At 42.0% G+C, this 22,816-nt stretch overlaps 2 protein-coding genes across 5 annotated transcripts in view; both read right to left on the reverse strand.

Moving 5' to 3' along the window:
• smarca4a (SWI/SNF related, matrix associated, actin dependent regulator of chromatin, subfamily a, member 4a) overlaps positions 1-11,042 on the reverse strand; it is a 29,132-nt gene extending 18,090 nt beyond the window's left edge. For all 4 annotated transcript variants that reach the window (XM_061699977.1, XM_061699976.1, XM_061699975.1 and 1 more), the window contains exons 1-8: positions 10,937-11,042; positions 9,515-9,778; positions 9,003-9,135; positions 5,923-6,363; positions 4,215-4,313; positions 696-951; positions 445-571; positions 173-346 (exon numbers count right to left, since the gene is read on the reverse strand). In XM_061699977.1, the coding sequence (XP_061555961.1) occupies positions 173-346; positions 445-571; positions 696-951; positions 4,215-4,313; positions 5,923-6,363; positions 9,003-9,135; positions 9,515-9,736 (1,452 nt within the window). In that variant the 5' untranslated portion in view covers positions 9,737-9,778; positions 10,937-11,042. The remainder of the gene's footprint in view (positions 1-172; positions 347-444; positions 572-695; positions 952-4,214; positions 4,314-5,922; positions 6,364-9,002; positions 9,136-9,514; positions 9,779-10,936) is intronic.
• Positions 11,043-12,523: 1,481 nt separating this feature from the next.
• LOC133414695 (cysteine protease atg4da-like) lies at positions 12,524-21,120 on the reverse strand. Its single transcript, XM_061700237.1, has 11 exons — positions 20,996-21,120; positions 18,619-18,865; positions 18,445-18,528; positions 18,174-18,347; positions 16,488-16,788; positions 16,317-16,381; positions 16,054-16,202; positions 15,295-15,373; positions 15,125-15,201; positions 14,695-14,814; positions 12,524-14,596 (listed from the first exon to the last, which is right to left on the reverse strand). Exons 2-11 carry the CDS (start codon positions 18,812-18,814, stop codon positions 14,426-14,428), a joined length of 1,416 nt encoding a protein of 471 aa, XP_061556221.1. The 5' UTR covers positions 18,815-18,865; positions 20,996-21,120; the 3' UTR covers positions 12,524-14,425.
• Positions 21,121-22,816: the final 1,696 nt, after the last annotated feature.

The raw sequence follows: 22,816 nt of genomic DNA on the forward strand, positions 1-22,816 counted from the left end.
CAGTGGATGAATACTCCCTGAAGACAGTCATAAATCAGTAATAATTTTCATGATTCTGGTTCATGGGGTTCCATCAAGCAAATCCTACATACACACAAATTCTCCCCTGACTATAAATTGAAAAAAAAAAGCTACTTTCTTACACTTGCATAGGCCACCTCACACTGCATACCTGGTGTTTCTGTCTTCGTTTGCGTTCTTGTTCAATCTTCTGTTGTTTTTCAAGCTTCTCTGTGATACGGGCCTCACGTAGAGACTGACGCTTGCTTCGTTTGTAGGCCTTGGCATTAAGAGCAGTTTCTAAAGCAGTGTCACGACGCATGCAGACCACCACCTCTTGGCGTAGCTGAAAGATTAAGAAAAGCAAAAACTGTTCGATGCAAAACAAATGTAATGGTGGATTTAATTAGGAGTCATTCAGAGTGTAACAAATGTAGTTTGTACCTGTCTCTGGAAGTTAAGCAGCCTCAGGGCTTTGAGCTCAATGGTCGCTTTGGTACGTAGGTCACCTGCAAGGGAGCCAGGTAGATTCTCCAGTTCCTGAATACGGTGAGCAATACGGGCTTGTAGCCTGCAAGACAAGGAGCAGGAACACCGTTTCGAATATTATAGTAAGTGCAAATACCACCAAAATAGTGAATGTGCAATAATGATTCAAAGAAACACTCAGTTTAAATGGAACCAACTGTTCTCACCTGAACTCCCTCTCCTGGAGGATCTCCACTGGGTCCAGCCCTCTGGGTTTTTGGATAGGGGTTATGCGATTCTGTTTCTGGTGAAGCATCATGGGAGGGGGCTGTGCAGGCTGACCTGGAGACTGCATCTGAGGGGGCATTACTGGTGAGGCAGCAGGTGGCACAGAGGGAGGAGCAGGAGAGGGTCTCCCTGTGGACTGAGGAGGAATCAGCTTCTGAGGAGGATTGGATGGTGCTGCAGCATTCACCATTGGTCCTATAAGAGAGGGACCAGATGGGATTTTCATCCAAGGCAATGTTAAAACACAAATGCCTGACGTAAGTAGGGTGCTTTTATTGGTCAGTGTGAAGAACATTATTTTTTTTCACAAATAAAAAAAAAACTAAGCCCACATAAACACAATTAAAGCATTGATTGCATTTTCACTTGCAGCACTTCATCAACAAGCCGCTGAACACTTGTTAATGTCCGAAAGACAAATCCGCTAACACAAAAATCACCCCCAACATTGATAATTTCATCGAACAATTGCGTGTGTGGCGGTCATTAGAACCTAGCAATGTTTTGTGAAAATTAACATAAATAAAAACAGAATACAATGATTTGCAAATCATGTTCAACCTATATTTAATTGAATACACTACAAAGACAAGATATTTAATGTTCAAACTGATAAACTTTATTGTTTTTAGCAAATAATTATTTCAATTCCACCGACACGCCTTCCCATGAGGAAGCAGAGTGTGTGTTCTCTGAGGCGGGCTCTCCTATCTCTGGGTTTGAGGTCACCGAGGTAGTTAAAAAGCTCCTCGGTGGCTGGGCCCCGAGGGTGGATGAGATTCGCCCGGAGTTCCTAAAGGCTCTGGATGTTGTGGGGCTGTCCTGGTAGACACACCTCTGCAACATCGCATGGACATCGGGGACAGTGCCTCTGGATTGGCAGACTGGGATGGCAGACCGGAGGGTGTGTTCCAACTACAGGGGGATCACACTCCTCAGCCTCCCTGGTCAGGTCTATTCAGGGGTGCTGGAGAGGAGGGTCCGCAGAGAAGTCGAATCAGATTCATGAGGAGCAGTGTGGTTTTCGTCCTGGCCGTGGAACAGTGGGCCAGCTCTACACCCTCGGCAGGGTCCTCGAGGGTGCATGGGAGTTAACCCAACCAGTCTACATGTCTTTTGTGGACTTGGAGAAGGCGTTTGACCGTGTCCCTCGGGGAGTCCTGTAGAGGGTGTTTCGGGAGTATGGGGTACCGAACCCCCTGATACGGGCTGTTCAGTCCCTGTACGACCGGAGTCAGAGTTTGGTCCGCATATCCAGCAGTAAGTCGGACTCGTTCCCGGTGACGGTTGGACTCCGCCAAGGCTGCCTTTTGTCACCGATTCTGTTCATAACTTTTATGGACAGAATTTCTAGGCGCAGCCGAGGCGTAGAGGGGGTCCGGTTTGGTGGCCTCAGTATTGCATCTCTGCTTTTTGTTCATCAAGCCTTGACCTCCAACTCTCACTAGAGTAGTTCGGAGCAGAGTGTGAAGCGGTTGGGATGAGAATCCGCACCTCCAAATCTGAGACCATGGTCCTCAGTCGTAAAAGGGTGGCATGCCCTCTCCAGGTCGGGGATGAGATCCTGCCCCAAGTGGAGGAGTTCAAGTAGCTTGGGGTCTTGTTCACGAGTGAGGGAAGAATGGAACGGGAGATCGACAGGCGGATCGGTGCAGCGTCTGCAGTGATGCGGACTTTGTATCGGTCCGTTGTGGTAAAGAAGGAGCTAAGCCGAAAGGCGAATCTCTCAATTCACCGGTCGATCTACGTTCCTACCCTCACCTATGGTCACGAGCTGTGGGTCGTGACCGAACGAACAAGATCCCGGATACAAGCGGCCGAAATGAGTTTCCTCCGCAGGGTGCCCGGGCTCGCCCTTAGAGAGAGGGTCAGAAGCTCGGTCATCCGGGAGGATCTCAGAGTAGAGTCGCTGCTCCTCCACATCGAGAGGAGTCAGATGAGGTGGCTGGGGAATCTGATTTGGATGCCTCCCGGACGCCTCCCTGGTGAGGTGTTCCGGGCACGTCCCACCGGGAGGAGACCCCGGGGATGACCCAGGACACGCTGGAGAGACTAACATTCTTTTAACATTCAATAAACGTTTGGGAACTGAGGACACTAATTGTTGAAGCTTTGTAGGTGGAATTCTTTCCCATTCTTGCTTGATGTACAGCTTCAGCTGTTCAACAGTCCGGGGTCTCCGTTGTCGTATTTTACGATTCATAATGCGCCACACATTTTCAATGGGAGACAGGTCTGGACTACAGGCAGGCCAGTCTAGTACCCGCACTCTTTTACTACGAAGCAACGCTGTTGTAACACGTGCAAGAATGTGGTTTGGCATTGTCTTGCTGAAATAAGCAGGGGCATGAGAAAGATGTTGCTTGGATGCCAGCATGTTTCCCCAAAACCTGTATGTACCTTTCAGCATTAATGGTGCCTTCACAGATGTGTAAGTTACCCATGCCATTGGCCCTAACACAGCCCCATACCATCAAAGATGCTGGCTTTTTAACTTTGCGTCCATAACAGTGCAGATGGTTCTTTTCCTCTTTGGCCCGGCGGGCACAACGTCCACAATTTCCAAAAACAATTTGAAATGTGGACTCGTCGGACCACAGAACACTTTTCCACTTTGCATCAGTCCATCTTAGATGAGCTCGGGCCCAGAGAAGCCGACAGCGTTTCTGGGTGTTGTTGATAAATTGCTTTTGCTTTGCTTTGCATAGTAGAGTTTCAAGTAGCACTTACGCATGTAGTGCCGAACTGTATTTCCTGACATTGGTTTTCAAAGTGTTCCTGAGCTCATGTGGGGATATCCTTTACACATTGATGTCGGTTTTTGATGCAATGCCGCCTGTGGTATCGAAAGTCACGGGCATTCAATGTTGGTTTTCGGCCTTGCCGTTTACATGCAGTGATTTCTCCAGATTCTCTGAACCTTTTGATGATATTATGGACCGTAGATGATGAAATCCCTAAATACTTTGCTATTGTACGTTGAGGAAAATTGTCCTTAAACTGTTCGACTATTTTCTCACGCACTTGTTCACAAAGAGGTGAACCTCGCCCCATCTTTGCTTGTGAATGACTGAGCAATTCAGGGAAGCTCCTTTTATACCCAATCATGACACCCACCTGTACCCAATTAGCCTGTTCACCTGTGGGTTGTTCCAAACAGGTGTTTAATGAGCATTCCTCAACTTTCTCAGTCTTTTTTGCCACCTGTCCAAGCTTTTTTGGAACGTGTTACAGCCATAAAATTTTAAGTTAATGATTATTTGCTAAAAAAAAATAAAGTTGATCAGTTTGAACACTAAAAATCTTGTCTTTGTAGTGTATTCAATTAAAGATAGGTTGAACATGATTTGCAAATCATTGTATTCTGTTTTTATTTATGTTTAACACAACATCCCAACTTCATTGGAATTGGGGTTGAACATACATAGTGTGCGGGACAGTGTTGAGACGAACCCTACCTTCAGGCCATGATTTAGGAGGTCCGTTGGCAGGCTGCCCTTGCATGCCTGGTGGAACTCCTGCCGGTCCAGGGGGTGGCATATTGGGACCAACCATGCCTGAAAGCATACATGTTTTAGAGAGGCTTTACACAATCAGGATTTTTGAGACCGACCAGCGAGCTTAAAAAAATTATTACCGATCCGATCACAAGATGGAGCAATGTGTCTATTTAAAGGCTTCTCTATACTCGCGCGGGCGGCGACCGCGCTGACGTCACTGCGGCTGTCCCGTGCGCAGTTTGCCTTTATGCTTGAGCGCAACCCACAAAATGGACCTAGATGACCAGATGATACATTTAATTATGCTACAAAATCGTTCAAGAAGGCGGCGGCGTAGAGCCAAGGGACACGCTGATTAAGTCATCACAGTGTGCGCGTCAAGCTACGCTGAGGGGCCGCACGGGCCAATTCGTCGGTCACGTGATGAAATGTGGGCCGTTGTCGGATGCACGGGAGTATAAAGAGGCCTTAAGATATATACTTTATATATATATATACTTGTGTACTTAATTGCTAAAAAATGTATATAGTCATAATAAATGTATTTGTTCATCTATTTATGCCAGTGAGACATAGTGACAGACAGAACAAATGAATGGTCTTCTATTAGATGGCAGGAAGTACACACAGTAATTAATGTATCCACTTTTTGTGACATTTTTGTTTGTTGGTGTGCCGTTAGATTTTTTCAATTGTAAAATAAGTGCCTTGGCTCCATAAAGGTTGGAAATCACTGCTCGAGTCAGATTATATATTCTAATCAGTCATATATATATATTCTAATCAGTCAGGTCAAAGCAACATTACAACATGACAGAAATAATGGGTGCTAACTTACTGTAATCAAATTACTTTATTGTAATCAAATTACATCACACATACCAACTTTAGAGCATGATTTGACAGAATGCCTGCATGTTCGCTTACAACCGTTAATGCTAGCACTAGCTTGCTAGGCTACATAACATTTGTTGCCTGCTTGCAAGCCGTATCATATTAAAAGTACGTGAATAAACCTCAAGCAAGCCTGAAACGAACATCCTCCCCGAGCACCGAAGACCACCTACACACGTTTTCCCCATTTTGTTCTTCTAAACACACAGCGCGATACATTATTGTTGTCATCGACATGGTAACGAGTGTATCCGGTCATGTTTATCGTAAAAAATAGGATGCGGCGGTATACAAGATTTTATGGCAGTAGTCTGACAATCGTGAAAGACCAAATTTGTCTTGTCGTCTGATCCGGGCATTCCGTGTTGTCTGTCCAAGACACACGACGAGGCTAAAAATAAACTAGCTTTTGGATTCGACTATATTGTACACGACGGCGACGTGGAAAAATGTCTTTTGCGGAGCCAATCAATGACACCGAATTATGACATTAAAGTCGATCAGCATAAAATGCTAATTATCGGCCGATACCGATCAGCTCGGTGTAAAGACTAGTTTTAGATATTGTTAAAAAAAGGTTAGCTCGGATAACAGGAGACCACGAGGTAGCGCAAATTACCTCTGCAAAGACTACTCAAACATTTAAATGTTGAAACACTGGGAAAGCTCAGTTTATCAACAATATATTAAATGCTATTATGCACTGCAGCATACAACAACAACAAAAATAAACAAAAAAAATAAATGTTTCTAGCATCCTTCCTTTGCTCACCATGAGGTCTGTTGTAATTGGCCTGTGCTGGTCCTGGCCCTGGACCTGCAGAAGTGGGCATGTTGGGCATGGGCGGTTGCTGCATCCCAGGCATGGGCCTCTTTCCTTGCACGGCCATCTGCAAGTGGTCTGGTAAGGGCTGACTGCGTGCCAGCATCTTGTAGGCCATAATCTGAGCCCTGAGCTGGTGCAACTGGTTCTGGTTGAAAGGCGTGGGTCCTGCTGAACCACCGGGTCCTCCTACAGCAACACCTGGTCCAACTGGACCCGGAGGACCCCCACGGTTGGGTTGTCCCATTCCCTGATTAGGGTCCCCGGTACCTTCCATTGGGCCAGCCCCTGGACCAGCTGGACCACCAGGCATCATGGAGCCAGACGGAGGACCATTAGCTGGGACTGGGCTTGGTGCATGCTCCGAGCCTCCCAATGGAGAGGGATAACCTGTGTAGCAAGAATGCAGGGATTGGATTAATTTAAGCACCTTTTTTGGAACAGGAATTGAATATGTTCAGGAGCTGGATAATAAGACAGAACACCAAGATGAAAAGTTTTAACTGGATTGTTAAAATTGTATAAATGAAGCAGTGGACCTTACTAAAACTGATGCATTTCCTTTGTTTTGCTAGATAATATGGCATTAGTTTGTAAGACTTCTCTCTCAAGGACTTTTTCATCTTATACATGCATCTTAATGTATATTCACACATTTACGATTCAGTAGATGGAACAATGTTTTCCAGTTATTTTAGTTCGTCTCTCAGTCTTCTTTAGCAACTATCATTTTTGTTGTATGACAATGGAAGTTGGCCTTCTGATTGTCTTTACGTAAGCAGTCTGCGCATGCTGCCAAATTTATAACACGAGAGGAAAAACCGGCTAGATGTGTTCTTTGTCTCTCTCTCACCATTGTGTTTACTATGCCTGGATGACTGGCTTGTCTATTATGACTATGTGCATCGGGGGGGGGGGGGGGGGGGGGGGGGGTACAAGAAACGCTTTACCATTTAGTCTCTGTTTCGACCAATTGTAAATTGACAATTCAGTCAAATTAGAAACTGTTATGAGGTGCAACTCCTCCTAATATTATACCGTACCCTCCAAACGTATTGGAAAGGCAAGGTCAATTCCTTTTTTTGTTGTTGTATACTGAAGACATTTATTTGGGTCTCAGATCAAAAGTTGAATATGAGACAAAAATTCTGGATTTTTTTTCTATTGGAGAAAAGCAAACCATTTTGAAGCTGAGAGAAGATGGAAAATCGATCAGAGCTATTGCACAAACATCGGGCATAGCCAATACAACAATTTGGAATGTCCTGAAAAAGAAACTACTGGTATATTGAGGAACAGACATCGAACAAGGGTATCAACAGCAGTTGATGACAGAAACATTGTGAGCGCTGTGAAGAAACACCCAACGACAACAGTCCGTGGCATCATTGCCAACATCTATGGGGCAGGGGTGAAGGTAACACAATAAACTGTTCAAAGAAGACTTTGAGAGAAGAAATATACAGGCCATACAACAAGATGCAAACCACTCATCAGCAAAAAGAATCGGAAGCCCAGATTTTGCAAAGTAGTTCAGTGATGAGCCACAATGGTTTTGGAACTACGTTTTATGGATTGTTGAGACCAGGATTAACATCTACCAAAGTGATGGAAAGGCCAAAGTATGGCGAAAGAATGGATCTGATTATTATGATCCAAAACACACAAGCTCATCTGTGAAGGATGGTGGAGGTAATGTCATGGCTTGAGCTTGCATGGCTGCTTCTGGAACGGGTTCACTAGTCTTTATTGATGATGTAACTCATGATGGTAGCAGCAGAATTAATTCTGAAGTCTACAAAATGATTTCATCTGGCAATTTACAGAAAAATACATCCAAACTAATCGGGAGAAGCTTTACCATGCAAAAAGACAATGACCCAAAACACACTGCCAACACAACAAAATACTTCATCAGGGGGGAAAAAGTGGAAGGTCTTAGACTGGCCAAGTCAATCACCAGACCTTAACCCAATAGAGCATGCATTTTACCTCCTGAAGAGGAGAAACACCCAGAAACAAACAAGAACTGAAAGAGGCTGCAGTAAAGGCCTGGAAAAGCATTTCAAATGAAGAATGCAACAGTCTGGTGAAGTCAATGGGTCGCAGGCTTTATGCAGTTATTGCAAGTAAGGGTTTTACCACCAAATATTAAACATTCACTTTAAGTTAATTTAATGTCTGTTCCGATACATTTGCTCACTTGAAAAGTGGGTGGCTTCAAACAAAAGGTGCTTTGTCCTGACTTGTTTAACACATCTAGATGTAAATACCATGAAATAAAAGCTGGAATTCTGAACTTTTGTCTCATATTCATCTTTTGATCTGAAACCTAAATGTCTTCAGTATACAACAAAAACAAAGGAACTGACCTTGACGGTCCAATAATTTTGGAGGGGACTGTATGTGCAATGTTCATGTGTTTTAACAAGCAAAATCAGATTATCCTCACTAATGTGCTGGTTCGGATTAGTTACATTTTGTTCAGTGCATCAGCCATGCAGAGGAGAATTATTTATTTCCATCATGACATGGCAATCTGCTCGAAGGTGTGCGCAATGAATCTCTGAACAGAGTTGCAGCAAAATAAAATTTCCAAGCCTGGATGATTCTCACTTGTTACAGTTCAATAAACTGTATATTTAAGACTACAGGATAACAGGATGTCCTTTGTGAGAACAACAATATTTCAAGTTGCAAACAATTAACCAAGCTTCTTTTCCATGAAGATTTTCTGTCAACTAAGAGCAATAATGTTTTTTTCAGTTCTTGAATTTTACCAATTTTTAATCACTGCTAATAAACCACAAACTGTTTGCCATTAGTTTTCTCAAATAAATAAAACACTTTTTAACCTGCTGTTACTTAACACAACTTAATGAGACCGTAAAGTGAAAAAGAGCCCCTCAAACTGTATTATATTCAAGACAATTCTGTCTCGATTCCTGAGAAGTGAAAATCCATCACAGTGAGGGTGGTCAAAAGTCAGCTGAATCCATGGTCACCTGTGTGGCCTTGTGATGCAATACCTTGGGAATGTTGGTCCATGGGGCTAGGAGGTGGCCCCATCCCACTGTGCCCTCCTGGTCTCATGCCCATGCCTTTCATTTGATTGTAGCGAGGGTCGTCAGGCATGCCCTTCTCATGCATGGCATCCATTGGCTGAATTAAAGGTACACAATTACTATACAGCGGACTGAAAAGAAATTCAGTGAATTTGAATCAGATATTTTGAACTAGATTCTGGTCATTGTAGCTTTACAAAAGTAATTAAAAATAAACAGCAACTACAAAAGTACTCATAAGCTTGCAAGCAAAATTAGAACAATTATAAATCTGTTCTATATTCATTTAAATCACAACTCAATTTATTCAACACCTATGAATACAAATGGGTGGCCAATATCAGATGATAGCGAAATAGCAAAGGCTTTTTTTTGGGGGGGGGCATACTATGCTTTCCAAGTCACAATTTTTCAATACAGACAGAATACTCAGAATAAAAAAAAATAATCAAAAATGCAAAGAAAAGCTTATGTACTTTGTGCATCTGGTGCATGTTTTCCTGAGGATATCCTGAGGGTCCCTGTGGAGGGTGTGGGTGTCCAGATCCAGGAGGTCCTGGGCTGGGCCCCATCATACTATGGGCAGAGCCAGGGGAAGGACCTGGACTTGGGCCCATCATTCCACCTGGAGATAGCCCCGGGCCTGGGGAAGGACCGGGCCGAGGTGTCCCTCCCATTGGGGGGTCAGGAGTGGACATCTCTCAGGGGAGAGTGGGGATGTGAGGCTGCAACAAGGACCCCTATAAAGAAATATATAAAAGATAACAGTGGGAAATGTGTGTCTAAAAATGCTGTCACATTCGTCCAACATGACAAACATGAAAAATAGAAAAAGTCAGTCAATGTTTTGAGTGCTTAATTTTAAAGTCTTTACATTACCATTAATTTAAACAAACTAAATGGGAACTATTAGGAGACATATCTCAGGACTGACCTTTTGTATATGTCATATAGTAAACTGGAGTGTCATCTGCAGACACTGTTCGCCCGGAGGCAACTAATACATCAAAAATAAATATTGTAATATATAGTGCTTACACCTCATATTCCACAGGAAGAAGACATTTGCATAGTGTAAGAAAACCTGGTTATTATTTGATATATCTATAACATAGCAGTTCAAACCCCCTTTAAATAATGAGTCAATTCGTTTTCAATGCAACTGAGCGAGAGTTTACGTCTCAAAGTTAGACATGACAAATATAAATCCACACTTTTAACAGCCCGGTAGAACAATGTCTATACGTAAACATCCGTAAGATGGGGTTGGTAGTCATCACAATATTATAGTCATTTTTAGCCAAATTAACGTCAACTGGGCCTAGCTTGTTTCATTGTCAACGTTACTTTGTGTCGGTTCACATAACTGTTTGTCTATAACACTATATTTGTCATTAACTGTTTAAATAATACCACCATTAACGTCACATAGAACCGTGCTTTCGAAAAAATACCACCCACACATATGTATGCGAGGTAAAAACAAAACAAAACTTTGAGCGAACAAAAGTTATTTTATGACGGGAGCTAACATGCTAGCGGAGTTAGCAGAGTTAGCCTAGCCGGCCATGCTCTTGGAGGCCAATTAGACAAACAAGTACATTCGGACGAGCTGTTTGTTTAAAAGCCGCGGCGAGCCAAAGTGTGGCGCATCCCTCGCCGCTTCCGTTGATTGATCCAATGCGCCTCCCGTACCCTCGACTCTACTCCGCTCACAACACATTTCCAAATATCATTTTCATTCATTGCTCGCAGTCGCTCCACCGCCGGTTAACTGCTGTGCTGTCCGTCTTTTCCCAAACATAACACAACCTACAAACACGAATCCAATCTGGAACGGTCTTGTCGTTCACAAATGCCAGCCCGTCAATCTACTAACAACATCGAATTTGACTTACACGAACGGTGAACAGCGGTGTTTAAAATCTTGCCGGTCGCAGTCTCTCTTGGTTTTCCTCCCTGCCAGAAAACAAAGAGCGACCTACCCAGTCGTTTTTCCTCACCCCTCCTCCTCCCTGAGTAAAACGTAACTGCCAGAACGGCTCAACGGCGCCCCCTTTCCACCGCCTCTCACTGCCTGTAGGCCCCGTGACTGCAGCGACACATGCTCGAATGGAAGCCGGACTGGGGGGATGGTAGCGCGACTTTCACTCCAGCATCTTCCGCGGATAAAACGCACGTGTTGTTGTTGTTGTTGTTTTTTGCTATTGAAGAAATCATCTGCTTATTATTATTGTATTTCACTTTGTGGACAGATTTGACATAAAAATAGTTTACGTAATGGGGGAAAAAAAAAAACAATAAAAAACACTTTGCAGTGGTGGGAAGTACTTGATTACTTTTACTTGAGTATTTATTTTCCAAACTTTTTTTTAACTACCTACATTTGAGAAGAGATAAGAGTTCCCATCTATGCCCTAATCCAGGGATGTCAAATTTATTTTTGTCGCAGGCAACAATATAGTTACGGGTTTCCTCAGAGGGTTGTGACTCTGAACCCATATAAATGTTGCATTGCAACATCATATGATTATTTATCCATCCATCCATCCATTTTCTGAGCCGCTTCTCCTCACTAGGGTCGCGGGCGTGCTGGAGCCTATCCCAGCTGTCATCGGGCAGGAGGCGGGGTACACCCTGAACTGGTTGCCAGCCAATCGCAGGGCACATAGAAACAAACAACCATTCGCACTCACAGTCATGCCTACGGGCAATTTAGAGTCTCCAATTAATGCATGTTTTTGGGATGTGGGAGGAAACCGGAGTGCCCGGAGAAAACCCACGCAGGCACGGGGAGAACATGCAAACTCCACACAGGCGGGGACAGGGATTGAACCCGGGTCCTCAGAACTGTGAGGCTGACGCTCTAACCAGTCGTCCACCGTGCCGCATATGATTATTTATGCACACCAAATTCATTGATAACTAGTTTTGAAATCAGAAGTCAAGGTCCAACTACTGATCGAGTTACTGGTTAAAGGTGTTTGTTAAACATAAAAATCCTTGATATAGCTCACGATATTATTTATTACATCACATGATAATTTCAAACACATGATTTGCGTTCACGAGCCACGTAAAATGATGTGGCGGGCTGGATCTGGCCCCTGGGCCATGAGTTTGACACCAGTGCCCTAATCTAAGCGACTTGATGTTTTGGTGACATGGTGACCTAGTGGTTAGCACATCCACCTTGCAGTTCTGAGTTTGAATCTTCCTGAGTGAAGTTTGCATGTTTGTGTTCTTTCTCTGGATACTCCAGCTTCCTCCCATATTCAAAAAACATGCATATGGGGTTAATTGAAGACTAACATATTCGTAGGTGTGAATTGGGTTGTTTGTCTTGGGTGTACCCTGCCTCTCTCCCAAAGTCAGCTGGAAATGGATAGGCTCCAGCATGGCTAATGCAGTGTCCATCAGCTTATGGGTTTTTAAAATATCTGAAAAAACATACAGGTAAGCTGTGGTTGTTTTTTCTGTCGTTATTAGTTTATTTAGTATTGCTTATTACAGACCGTCATCACAATCACAGACCAAACTGATGCTTCCCAAGACCTCCCAACCAAGCATGAGTCTCCCACGAACACTGGAGTCATGTCTGACCCCCACACGCCATACACACACCAAAATAATTGCTCCCCATATTACAAAGGACGACGGCAAAACTTATTTGGTGGTATTTTTCACATTTGCCTCAAAGTTCCTTCACAGGAATCGAGAATTAAAAGAAGTAAATGTGTGCAAGGAGACACCAATGTTCAAGTTTATTCTTAATCATCCTTGTATGAAATTGTAGCGTACAGTGCAACACAAAACATTCTTTTTAAATAATTTATTTATTCAGATAGCAATATAATCAAAATTTACAACCCCAATTCCAATGAAGTTGGGACTTCATTGGAACTGGGGTTGTAAATACAATGATTTGCAAATCATGTTTGACCTATATTTAATTGAATACACTACAAAGACAAGATAGTTAATGTTCAAACTGGTAAACTTAATTGTTTTTCGCAAATAATCATAAACTTAGAATTATATAGCTGCAACACGTTCCAAAAAAGCTGCGACAGGGTCATGTTTACCACTGTGTTACATCACCTTTTCTTTTAACAACATTCAATAAACGTTTGGGAACTGAGGACACTCTAATTGTTGAAGCTTTGTAGGTGGAATTCTTTCCCATTCTTGCTTGATGTACAGCTTCAGCTGTTCAACAGTCCAGAGTCTCCGTTGTCGTATTTTACGCTTCATAATGCGCCACACATTTTCAATGGGAGACAGGTCTGGACTCCAGGCAGGCCAGTCGAGTACCCGCACTCTTTTACAACGAAGCCACGATGTTGTAACACGTGCAGAATGTGGGTTGGCTTTGTCTTGCTGAAATAAGCAGGGGCGTCCATGAAAAAGACGTTGCTTGGATGGCAGCATATGTTTCTCCAAAACCTGTATGTACCTTTCAGCATTAATGGTGCCTTCACAGATGTGTAAGTTAGAGTTTCAAGTTGCACTTACGGATATAGCACCGAACTGTATTTACTGACATTGGTTTTATGAAGTGTTCCTGAGCCCACGTGGTGATATCCTTTACACATTGATGTCAGTTTTTGATGCAGTGCCGCCTGAGGGAACAAAGGGAGGACCAGGGTTCAAATCCCGGCCCCGCCTGTGTGGAGTTTGCATGTTCTCCCTGTGCCAGCGTGGGTTTTCTCCGGCCACTCCGGTTTCCTCCTACATCCCAAAAACATGGGTGGTAGGTTGATTGAAGACTCAAAATTGCCCGTAGGTGTGAATGTGTGTGCGAATGTTTTTTTTTTTTTTTATGTGTGCCCTGCGATTGACCAGTTCGGGGTGTACCCCGCCTCTTGCCCGAAGATTGCTAGGATAGGCACCAGCAGGCCCGCGACCCTTGTGAGGATAAAGTGGTACGGACAAGGGATGGATGATGTGTTGTGCCACTGGTCCATTGACCACTCAGTTCAAGAGCCATCCATCCATTTTCTATTGCAGGGGTCACCAACATGGTGCCCGCCCAGGTAGCCCCCAAGGACCAATGTGAGTAGCCCGCGGGCCTGTACTACAAACAGCTCACCAGTGAGATCTAATTTTTTGTGTACTGCTCATCTAAAAACAAAATACTGCCACTTACCAGTAAGCTGCATCAAACATTTTTTGTTGCTATTCTTTTTTTAAATTACACCTGCATCAGTGTAAATTTGGAAATGCCAATATCTTTTACAAAATACTAGTATAGTTCAAAGTGAAGGATTGTATGCACGCAAACTATAGCATGTGTGGACAAGCACACTCAATATTTAAATCACTGTGTGTGAGATTGCCTACTCGATGATCACTGAACACCCCAGCAAACCATATCTGATGTTTGCTCACAATAGAACAAACTCATCCATGCTGTTACTCGTGTCAACCCTCCGCAGATCGCTCTTCCTCTGGACATAAGTGATGTTGTTGGTGGGGCTTTTGCTTTCCTCCTCCACTCGACTATGACCTTCCGCAAATATAAACATGGGGTATGTCTCTGCAGATGTGGAGACAGCCTGAGTGTGAAGAGAGCAATAAAAATCAAACACTTAATAATAATATAAATGCCACAACATTATGTAGTTGGATGTCAATTTTCCACATATCCACCTACCTCATCGACAACTCTGCGCAGCATTTCAAAGTCCTTTTGGCCTTTTGCATAGAATCCAATGGTGCAGCTGGGATCCATGCGAGAGAACAGCAGTTTCCTTGGAGATTTACAGTGAAATGACTGCAACGTGTAGAGATTAATATAAATAACATAATCAACAGTTTGTTTTTTCATACAGAATTGTGCAAAAGTCTTGGGCCACCACCAGTTTTGGTGTTTTTCACAGGGGTCATTTTGACATGGTATTAGATTAGTCAAACAATCAGTATTCCATGACCCAAATCCTGTTTTGTTAACATGTTTGCCCTTGGTAAAGGTCTACACTCTACGGAGTGTACAGTATATGGTCATTATATGATTGCAAAAGAGAAAATCTAATGGTGGTAGCCAAAGACAAGCAGAAAGAAAGTGTAACAGTGTTTATGGATACCTCTATAGGAAAGTTGTCCTTTGTTATATCCACTGTGGGCTGACAGTAATGAGGGTCCAAGTACAAAAGATGTTCATCTTCAACAAAGTAAAGTCAGAGTAGGAAAAAGTAGAAAATGTTCATACGACTGAATTAAATAACTACAAGACAATACATTGAACTGGACATACCCTGGAAACCAACAAAGTAGAGAGAGTGCTTTGGTTTGCCCCCGATGATACCAATGCAGCATTTTAACTTCAAGAGTTTCTATGATGAAAAATAGTGGAAAAAAGTTATGTTGTTTGTAAACACATCCATTAAGTAACTTCTCAATACTCCTGACTGAATTTACAATTGAAACAGCAAAATGTGAAATTACAAGCTACAAATGATTGTTAATGTTACACTTGTCTCTGTCATTGCCATTGCAACCCCAGATTGCCTTCTCATCAAGAAGTCAATAATACCTATAAGCTCTTCACCATTTAGGACCATTACCATTTCAGCACTACTAATAGACTCACACTGACCATGTTTATACCAGTTACAACACATTTACAGGGTCCAATTTACTTCCACATTTTTTTAACAGTAAATAAACATTACTGATCTATGTGAAGCCATTGAGCAAACAAACAATTACATTGAAGTTACGAACTAGTTTGGGCAGTGGTGTAGCAATATGTGATCATGTGACACAAGAAGGAAAATACACTTACCGCCATTTTCATTGCCAAGAAGTATTTTTCACACACCTATTTACTGTGATTATGACTTAACTAATCTGTTAGTAGTGTAGGTTAGTGTTAGACTATGGTGCAATGTGACTTACAAATTTGCCTTATGTCACCGCCATAGGGACGGAACCCTAAAACGAGGAACCCCTGTAGTCCTCACTTGTTATTATTTATGTTCCCTGAGACCAAAACAAATTTAAATCAGACTACCTTGACACAGGTGATATAGGCAGGATTGAGATTTTGTCCTCCAAGTCGCACAGGCACCAGGAGGATGATAGCTTTCCAGGGCTGAATAGATGCAGTAGAGATCCCAGAAAGACGCCGTCTACACAACTCTTTCACATCCTCTATGTAGACTGTGTAAATAAAGAGAGGGACAAAAACATGCTGTCATGGTTAAAGTTCTACTTTAAAAGTAGAAGTGGGTGACTATGTATAAACACATTTCTGGAAAAGAAGAAAGTACTAACTGGTGCAATCTTGTGCAACATAGATGACAAGATTTGGAAGGTCAGTTGATGCCTCAGCAGCTTTCCTAAAGCATAATTATATCAAGAATTTTCTGAGTGATGTCAGCATATACTGTATGCAAGCTAGGATAGGTAAACTGTGGACTGGATACAAATAAAGTAATTACTAACCGTAGAATATGTGCCACAATTGAGGGACCGTACCAGTCCCCTGCTTTCTTCCCTAAGCTTTTGCCGAACTCTACCAGCTGATGTATCCCAAAAGGAGCTGAGGGGTGATCTGCAAACCATGATACAACCTTTCTGTGTGTGGACTCCATGCATCTGTCCAGGAGGGAACCTAAACTCAGTTTCCGACGACTCTTATTAAGTCCTTTGGAATTCTGTATAGACACTGCTCTGGCTTCAGTGCGGATCTCTGGGAGATCCATATCATCTTTGAACATGTGATGGCTCACAGAATATGTTAAGCCTGGAAAAGATAAAAAAAAAAATAAATAAATATATATATATATATATATATATATGCATACACGCACACACACACACACACACACACACACACACACACGCACACACGCACACACACACAGTATACTGTATATTGTTTTTACAGTCCCCATGATGGGAACCTGAAGGAGGTGGGTCAGAAAAGGTCCAGGACTGGTGTGACTAAAGCTATAATTCAAACTACAAGTTTTTACCCCTCAGTGTAATCTCCCTGGCGAATATAACTGTGACCGCAGCTCTCTGCAGCGATTGAACTTTTTTCCCCCACATGCTTTTATGTACATATCCTCTGTTTCAGGTCATCAAGCAATGAGCAGAGTGAGTGACAATGAGACCAGACTTGCTAAGGTGACCAGACTCATCCATGACTCATCATCCGTGATGAGTCATGGATCTTCGAGTAGGACCCGGAGACCCAACACCACAGCTTTTAGTGGAAGAGTCTGACGTCGCCAAGGCCGAAGACAGCAAGACTGTCTTAGTTCAAAGTCAAAGTAATGTTGATCGCATTCTTCGATATGGGGGGCATCGTCCAATGCGAGTTCTTGCCACTGGGCTAGGCAATTGAGCAGCACTAAAAAGAGCTCCTGCAGCTTTTGTTTTGCTCAGTGTGAGAGAAGAGGCGAGTGTTGTGTAGTTTGGATGTAAATACATTTGCTGTGACACCAATCCTGGAACTTATCTGACACACCTATACTAAAATACAATGTTACATCACAACCAGTCGACATAAAGTGAGTACAGTATAGAAAATGGATGGATTGGTGGAGGTTTCAGGGTCACAATCATAAAACCTTTAGTAACTGTACAGGCAACAGTTAAACATTTTTGGTGGAATTGAAAATTGTACAACTTTAGTGGTGTTTGAAAGAGGTTCCACTTTAAAGATCTAACAAAAATAAAGTACTGATTGTTTTCATCGATGATGATTTGATCTTGGTTATTTTGACAAAGAGTAACCTCAACATTCAAAATACAGTCTGGCTGTGATTTTACATGAAGAAATATTACTATTACACTTAATACATGTATTTTGCAGAACTTTAGTATGGCCAGGAAGCCTCATAAAGACAGTGTAGTATTCTTTACATCCAGCATTGTGTATGAAAATACATTCTCAATCTAATGTCATGCTGAGAATGGTTAGACTGCTAATAATTCTACACAATTTGACTCATTTTTAGAAATGTTGCCAAGTCCTTGTAAGCCACTAAATAGAATGCAAGCTCTTCTACGAAGTCTTTTGAAGCCTTTTGAAATGGTCTATGGTTAATCGTTGTTCATATTGTCACTCATTCAATGTGAAACATATTAAGGTAATATTGCAATGAGTATGTGTAGTGTCACCTTCTGGCATCAGGTGTAAAAGCAGGCCTTGCGCAAACAACATCTGCCCTGTACGGAGAAGACATCCCCAGCCACTATCAGTGGTCAGACAGCAGCCCGTCAGTTGAGGGAAACCTCGTCTGTATGTCAACCACAGAAGAGCTGCAAAGGAGCGGTGGAAACACTCGTTCTCCCCTGACATTATAATTAGAAGACACAAACTAGATTATCCTGCAAAGCAATGAGGCATCATGCCTAAATTGTCTGCTTGAAATTGCAGAAGCAACCTCACCTTGATCGCTGAGCTGATATGACTTTCCAAACATGATCACAGGAGAGCTCTTACTCAAATTTGATTTCTGCTTGAAGGACCAACCTAATAAATGGGAAACAAGACTTCAAGAGACTAAACATAATCACACAGAAACAAACAAACATGTAATGCAGTCTCACAGCTAAAACAAACCGTATTTGACACTATTCCATACTGAGACCAACTTAGATTTGAGTTTGCCTCCTTCCTCCATGTCTTGCCTGCTCTTGTCTTCATGGCAAGGGGTTGCAGCTGAGGTAGAAGGGAGGAAAAGCCAGTCGTCCATATATTCATCTGCAGGAGACTGGCTCTCAGAGCAAGTTGAGGAGGCATTGGGGTTCATAACCATCAGATTTGAACAAGACTGGCCACGAGGGAACACCCTTTATAGCCAAAGCAGCTACATGTTCAGATGAAGAACAAACATAATACAACACTATAGTTATTGAACACTGACATATGACCCAATACATGCTTTTTGCAACAATATATTACACATAATCTGACAATGTGCATTTAACTACATCAAACTTAATAATTAGCTATGGTAGTCAAGAGAGAGGAAAACCATGTGACTGCACCCTGTGACTCAAGGAATTTCAGATATTTCCAGTGGGGCAAAAAGGTATTTAGTCAGCCACCAAGTGTGCAAGTTCTCCCACTTAAGAAGATGAGAGAGGCCTGTAATTTTCATCAAAGGTATACCTCACATATGAGAGACAAAATTCGAAAAAAAAAATCCAGAAAATCACATTTTCTGATTTTTAAAGAATTTATTACCAAATTACAGTGGAAAATAAGTATTTGATCACCACCAAACGAGCAAGATTTCTTGATCTCACAGACCTGTAACTTCTTCTTTAAGAGGCTCCTCTGTCCTCCACTCGTTACCTGTATTAATGGCACCTGTTTGAACTCGTTATCAGTATAAAACCTGTCCACAACCTCAAACAGTCACACTCCAAACTCCACTATGGCCAAGACCAAAGAGCTGTCAAAGGACACCAGAAACAAAATTGTAGACCTGCACCAGGCTGGGAAGACTGAATCTGCAATACGTAAGCAGCTTGGTGTGAAGAAATCAACTGTGGGAGCAATTATAAGAAAAAGGAAGACATACAAGACCGCTGATAATCTCCCTCGATCTGGGGCTCCACGCATGATCTCACCCCGTGGGGTCAAAATGATCACAAGAACGGTAAGAAAAAATCCCAGAACTACACGGGGGGACCTAATGAATGACCTGCAGAGAGCTGGGACCAAAGTAATAAAGGCTACCATCAGTAACACACTACGCCGCCAGGGACTCAAATCCTGCAGTGCCAGACGTGTCCCCCTGGGGACACGTCTGGATCATCCAAATGCTTGCTAGAGAGCATTTGGATGATCCAGAAGAGGATTGGGAGAATGTCATATGGTCAGATGAAACCAAAATAGAACTTTTTGGTAAAAACTCAAGTCGTCATGTTTGGAGGAGAAAGAGTGAAAATTTTGAGTGAAAACCTCCTTCCATCAGGAAGGGCATCGAAGATGAAACGTGGCTAGGTCTTTCAGCATGACAATGATCCCAAACACACCGCCCGGAGTGGTTTCCTAAGAGGCATTTCAAGGTCCTGGAGTGGCCTAGCCAGTCTCCAAATCTCAACCCCACAGAAAATGTTTGGAGGGAGTTGAAAGTCTGTGTTGCCCAGCGACAGCCCCAAAACATCACTGCTCTAGAGGTGATCTGCATGGATGAATGGGCCAAAATACCAGCAAGAGTGTGTGACTTACAGAAGACTTTTGAAAACATCTGACCACTCTAATTGCCAACAAAGGGTATATAACAAAGTATTGAGATGAACTTTTGTTATTGATTAAATACTAATTTTCCATCATAATCTGCTAATAAATTCTTTAAAAATCAGGTAATGTGATTTTCTGGATTTTTTCTTCTCATTTTGTCTCTCATAGGTGAGGTATACCTATGATGAAAATTACAGGCCTCTCTCATCTTTTTAAGTGGGAGAACTTGCACAATTGGTGGTTGACTAAATACTTTTTTGCCCCACTGTCGTTGCAATAAAAGAGCTGCTGGTGGTTTTTATTATTCTACCCACAGCATCAAGGATTTTGCAGGACATAGTTAATATTACAGTCACAGAAAGTAAAGTTCATGTCAGTACAGAAAAAGCTGTTTACATCATCACTCCTGAATAAACTAATTTTAAGATATTCATGCGGAAATTAAATATACAAAAATGGAATATCTGCATACTGTTAAGTACATAATGTTTAAATTATTCTGTTTTATACCATCTCTATTATGTGACATAGTGAAATGGCAATATATAACAGCATGAAACTATTGCTACCAAAAAAAAAATACCTAACCTACGTGTAACGTGTGACTGGCAGTGAAATACTTATCGGTACTAATTATGGCTTCTTGTTTCCAAAAGAAATGTTAATTCCCCAGCGCTAAATATCGCACTTCAGACTGTCAAATAAAATTAAGTAGGTCGACAGTAAAAGATGGTGTTGTGTTTACCTTCATTTCGATATTATCTTTCTGTAAACGTCAACGAGTCAAACCTGTCAGTGAAGTTCAAGAGGACGCAATATTGTTGACAGTACTCAGCAATGGAAGCCATCAACTTCTATTTCCTTATGTTGGGAACAGGCTAGCTCTGATGTGATTGGCTGACAGTGAGCCAATGAGTGAGCAGTGACAGTGAGCCTCTCCGGCAGAACCATGTCAGGCTTCGCGTAAAGAAAGAAAACGAATGGTCATTTCGTCTCTTTTTATTGTTCCCCCCCACCCTCTCCCAAGTTGCAGTACAGGAACTAATAACACACATCCTCTTTGTCATACATGAAAACATGAATTACAGTACCCCAAAGAACCGAGTGTGTGGTGGGGTTCAATTGTTCTTATTTCATAGAATGGAATTTTATGACTGGCGATCTCCATCTCAAAATAAACACACGAGTATATTTACTGAAATCGAAACACGAAATTATGCCCACTTTAAATTGTGTGTGTGTTTGTGTGTACGGCGAACTTTGAAATGCAATGAGACACTGACTTTTCCAATTGACGGATGCTTAAGTTTGGAACGTAGCAGGTGTATTGAAATGTATGAATACATTTAAATGCATTAACAATAATATTATAATAGTTGGCAAACACAAGACAATATTTGACAAAAATAAAGTGCAACTCACTGCACACCAAACATTTGTGTTTAATGCAAGAACAAGTGATTCTACTCTGAATCCCTACACAGCATATTGGATGAAAGAAAAAGTCGTAAGCTTATATAGAATTTACAACAAAAAAAAACTTTCAAATAATATGAACATCTTCACTGACATCAGAATTATGAACATAAGTAGACAGATTTCTCACTAAGCCTATACTCCTATCAGCCTTTGTGGCTCGTCAGCCACAAGATGGCAGGGTAAGGTAAATCTAGGTGTTTTGCACGACGCACGAACAGAAGACTGAAAATGCACTGAGAGGAAGCACACGTCTCTTTACAAATGAACATACTCAAGCCCTATCGTATCTTGATACAATTAACTGTAATGTTAAAATTGAACACACGTATTTTTAAAGGTGACATTTTAAATCCAAGAGGCCAGGGTGGAGGAACAAACGCTGCGATCAAGGACTTTATCATGGCATGGGGTCCTCGGTTTACGACGGAGTTGCGTTCTTAACCCGATATACGAAACGCGACGTATTTCGCTAACCTGCGCTAAAGTCATCATTCAAGTAAATATTTGTAAGACAAACATTTCTAGGCCATAACTATAAAACAATCAAATGAACAACAGTAAGTAGCATACAGCGGTAACTGAAGTTTCTTCTGTCAAGTGACTTCGAAATGCCATGTATGGCCTCTGTACTTTTATTTTTTAAAGGACTTAATCTGAAATTAGTTGAGTGTCCATGTCCAGACAATTACTTACACAGTTACACAGGATTTCCAAATAGGATTCAAACTGTACCTGATGTGTTGCAGAACGTTGGAAATGTACCTAAATCCCCCAAAACCTGTCGCCAGCCAACTGCATCTGTCGACAGACTGTGGCCAAATGATGAAAATCAAACGTGCACAATGGCCTTTTGACAGTACCATTACATTTTCTTCAAAGACTTTTCTGACCTGACACACAGTAATGCTTGATTTACACTTTGCATTGCGGCAAAGCATGCATTTACAGCAGATTATTATTTTTCATTTTTTAAATTGCAGTATTAATGCTGATCGGAAAGGCTGGTTGGACATTCAGTTTGAGTATTTATCCTTACTCCTTGCATAGGAGAATCATTTGATATACTGATTGATAAAATGTATTTTTT

The sequence above is a fragment of the Phycodurus eques genome, chromosome 16, assembly GCF_024500275.1.
Source record: "Phycodurus eques isolate BA_2022a chromosome 16, UOR_Pequ_1.1, whole genome shotgun sequence".
Lineage (NCBI taxonomy): Eukaryota > Metazoa > Chordata > Actinopteri > Syngnathiformes > Syngnathidae > Phycodurus > Phycodurus eques.

Coding starts and splice junctions, on each gene's coding strand:
- LOC133414695 (XM_061700237.1), bottom strand. CDS start 18,814: ATGGTTATGAACCCCAATGCCTCCTCAACTTGCTCTGAGAGCCAGTCT. Junction 18,529..18,618: donor ATGGAATAGTGTCAAATACG/GTTTGTTTTAGC, acceptor CCCATTTATTAG/GTTGGTCCTTCAAGCAGAAA. Junction 18,348..18,444: donor ATATCAGCTCAGCGATCAAG/GTGAGGTTGCTT, acceptor TTATAATGTCAG/GGGAGAACGAGTGTTTCCAC.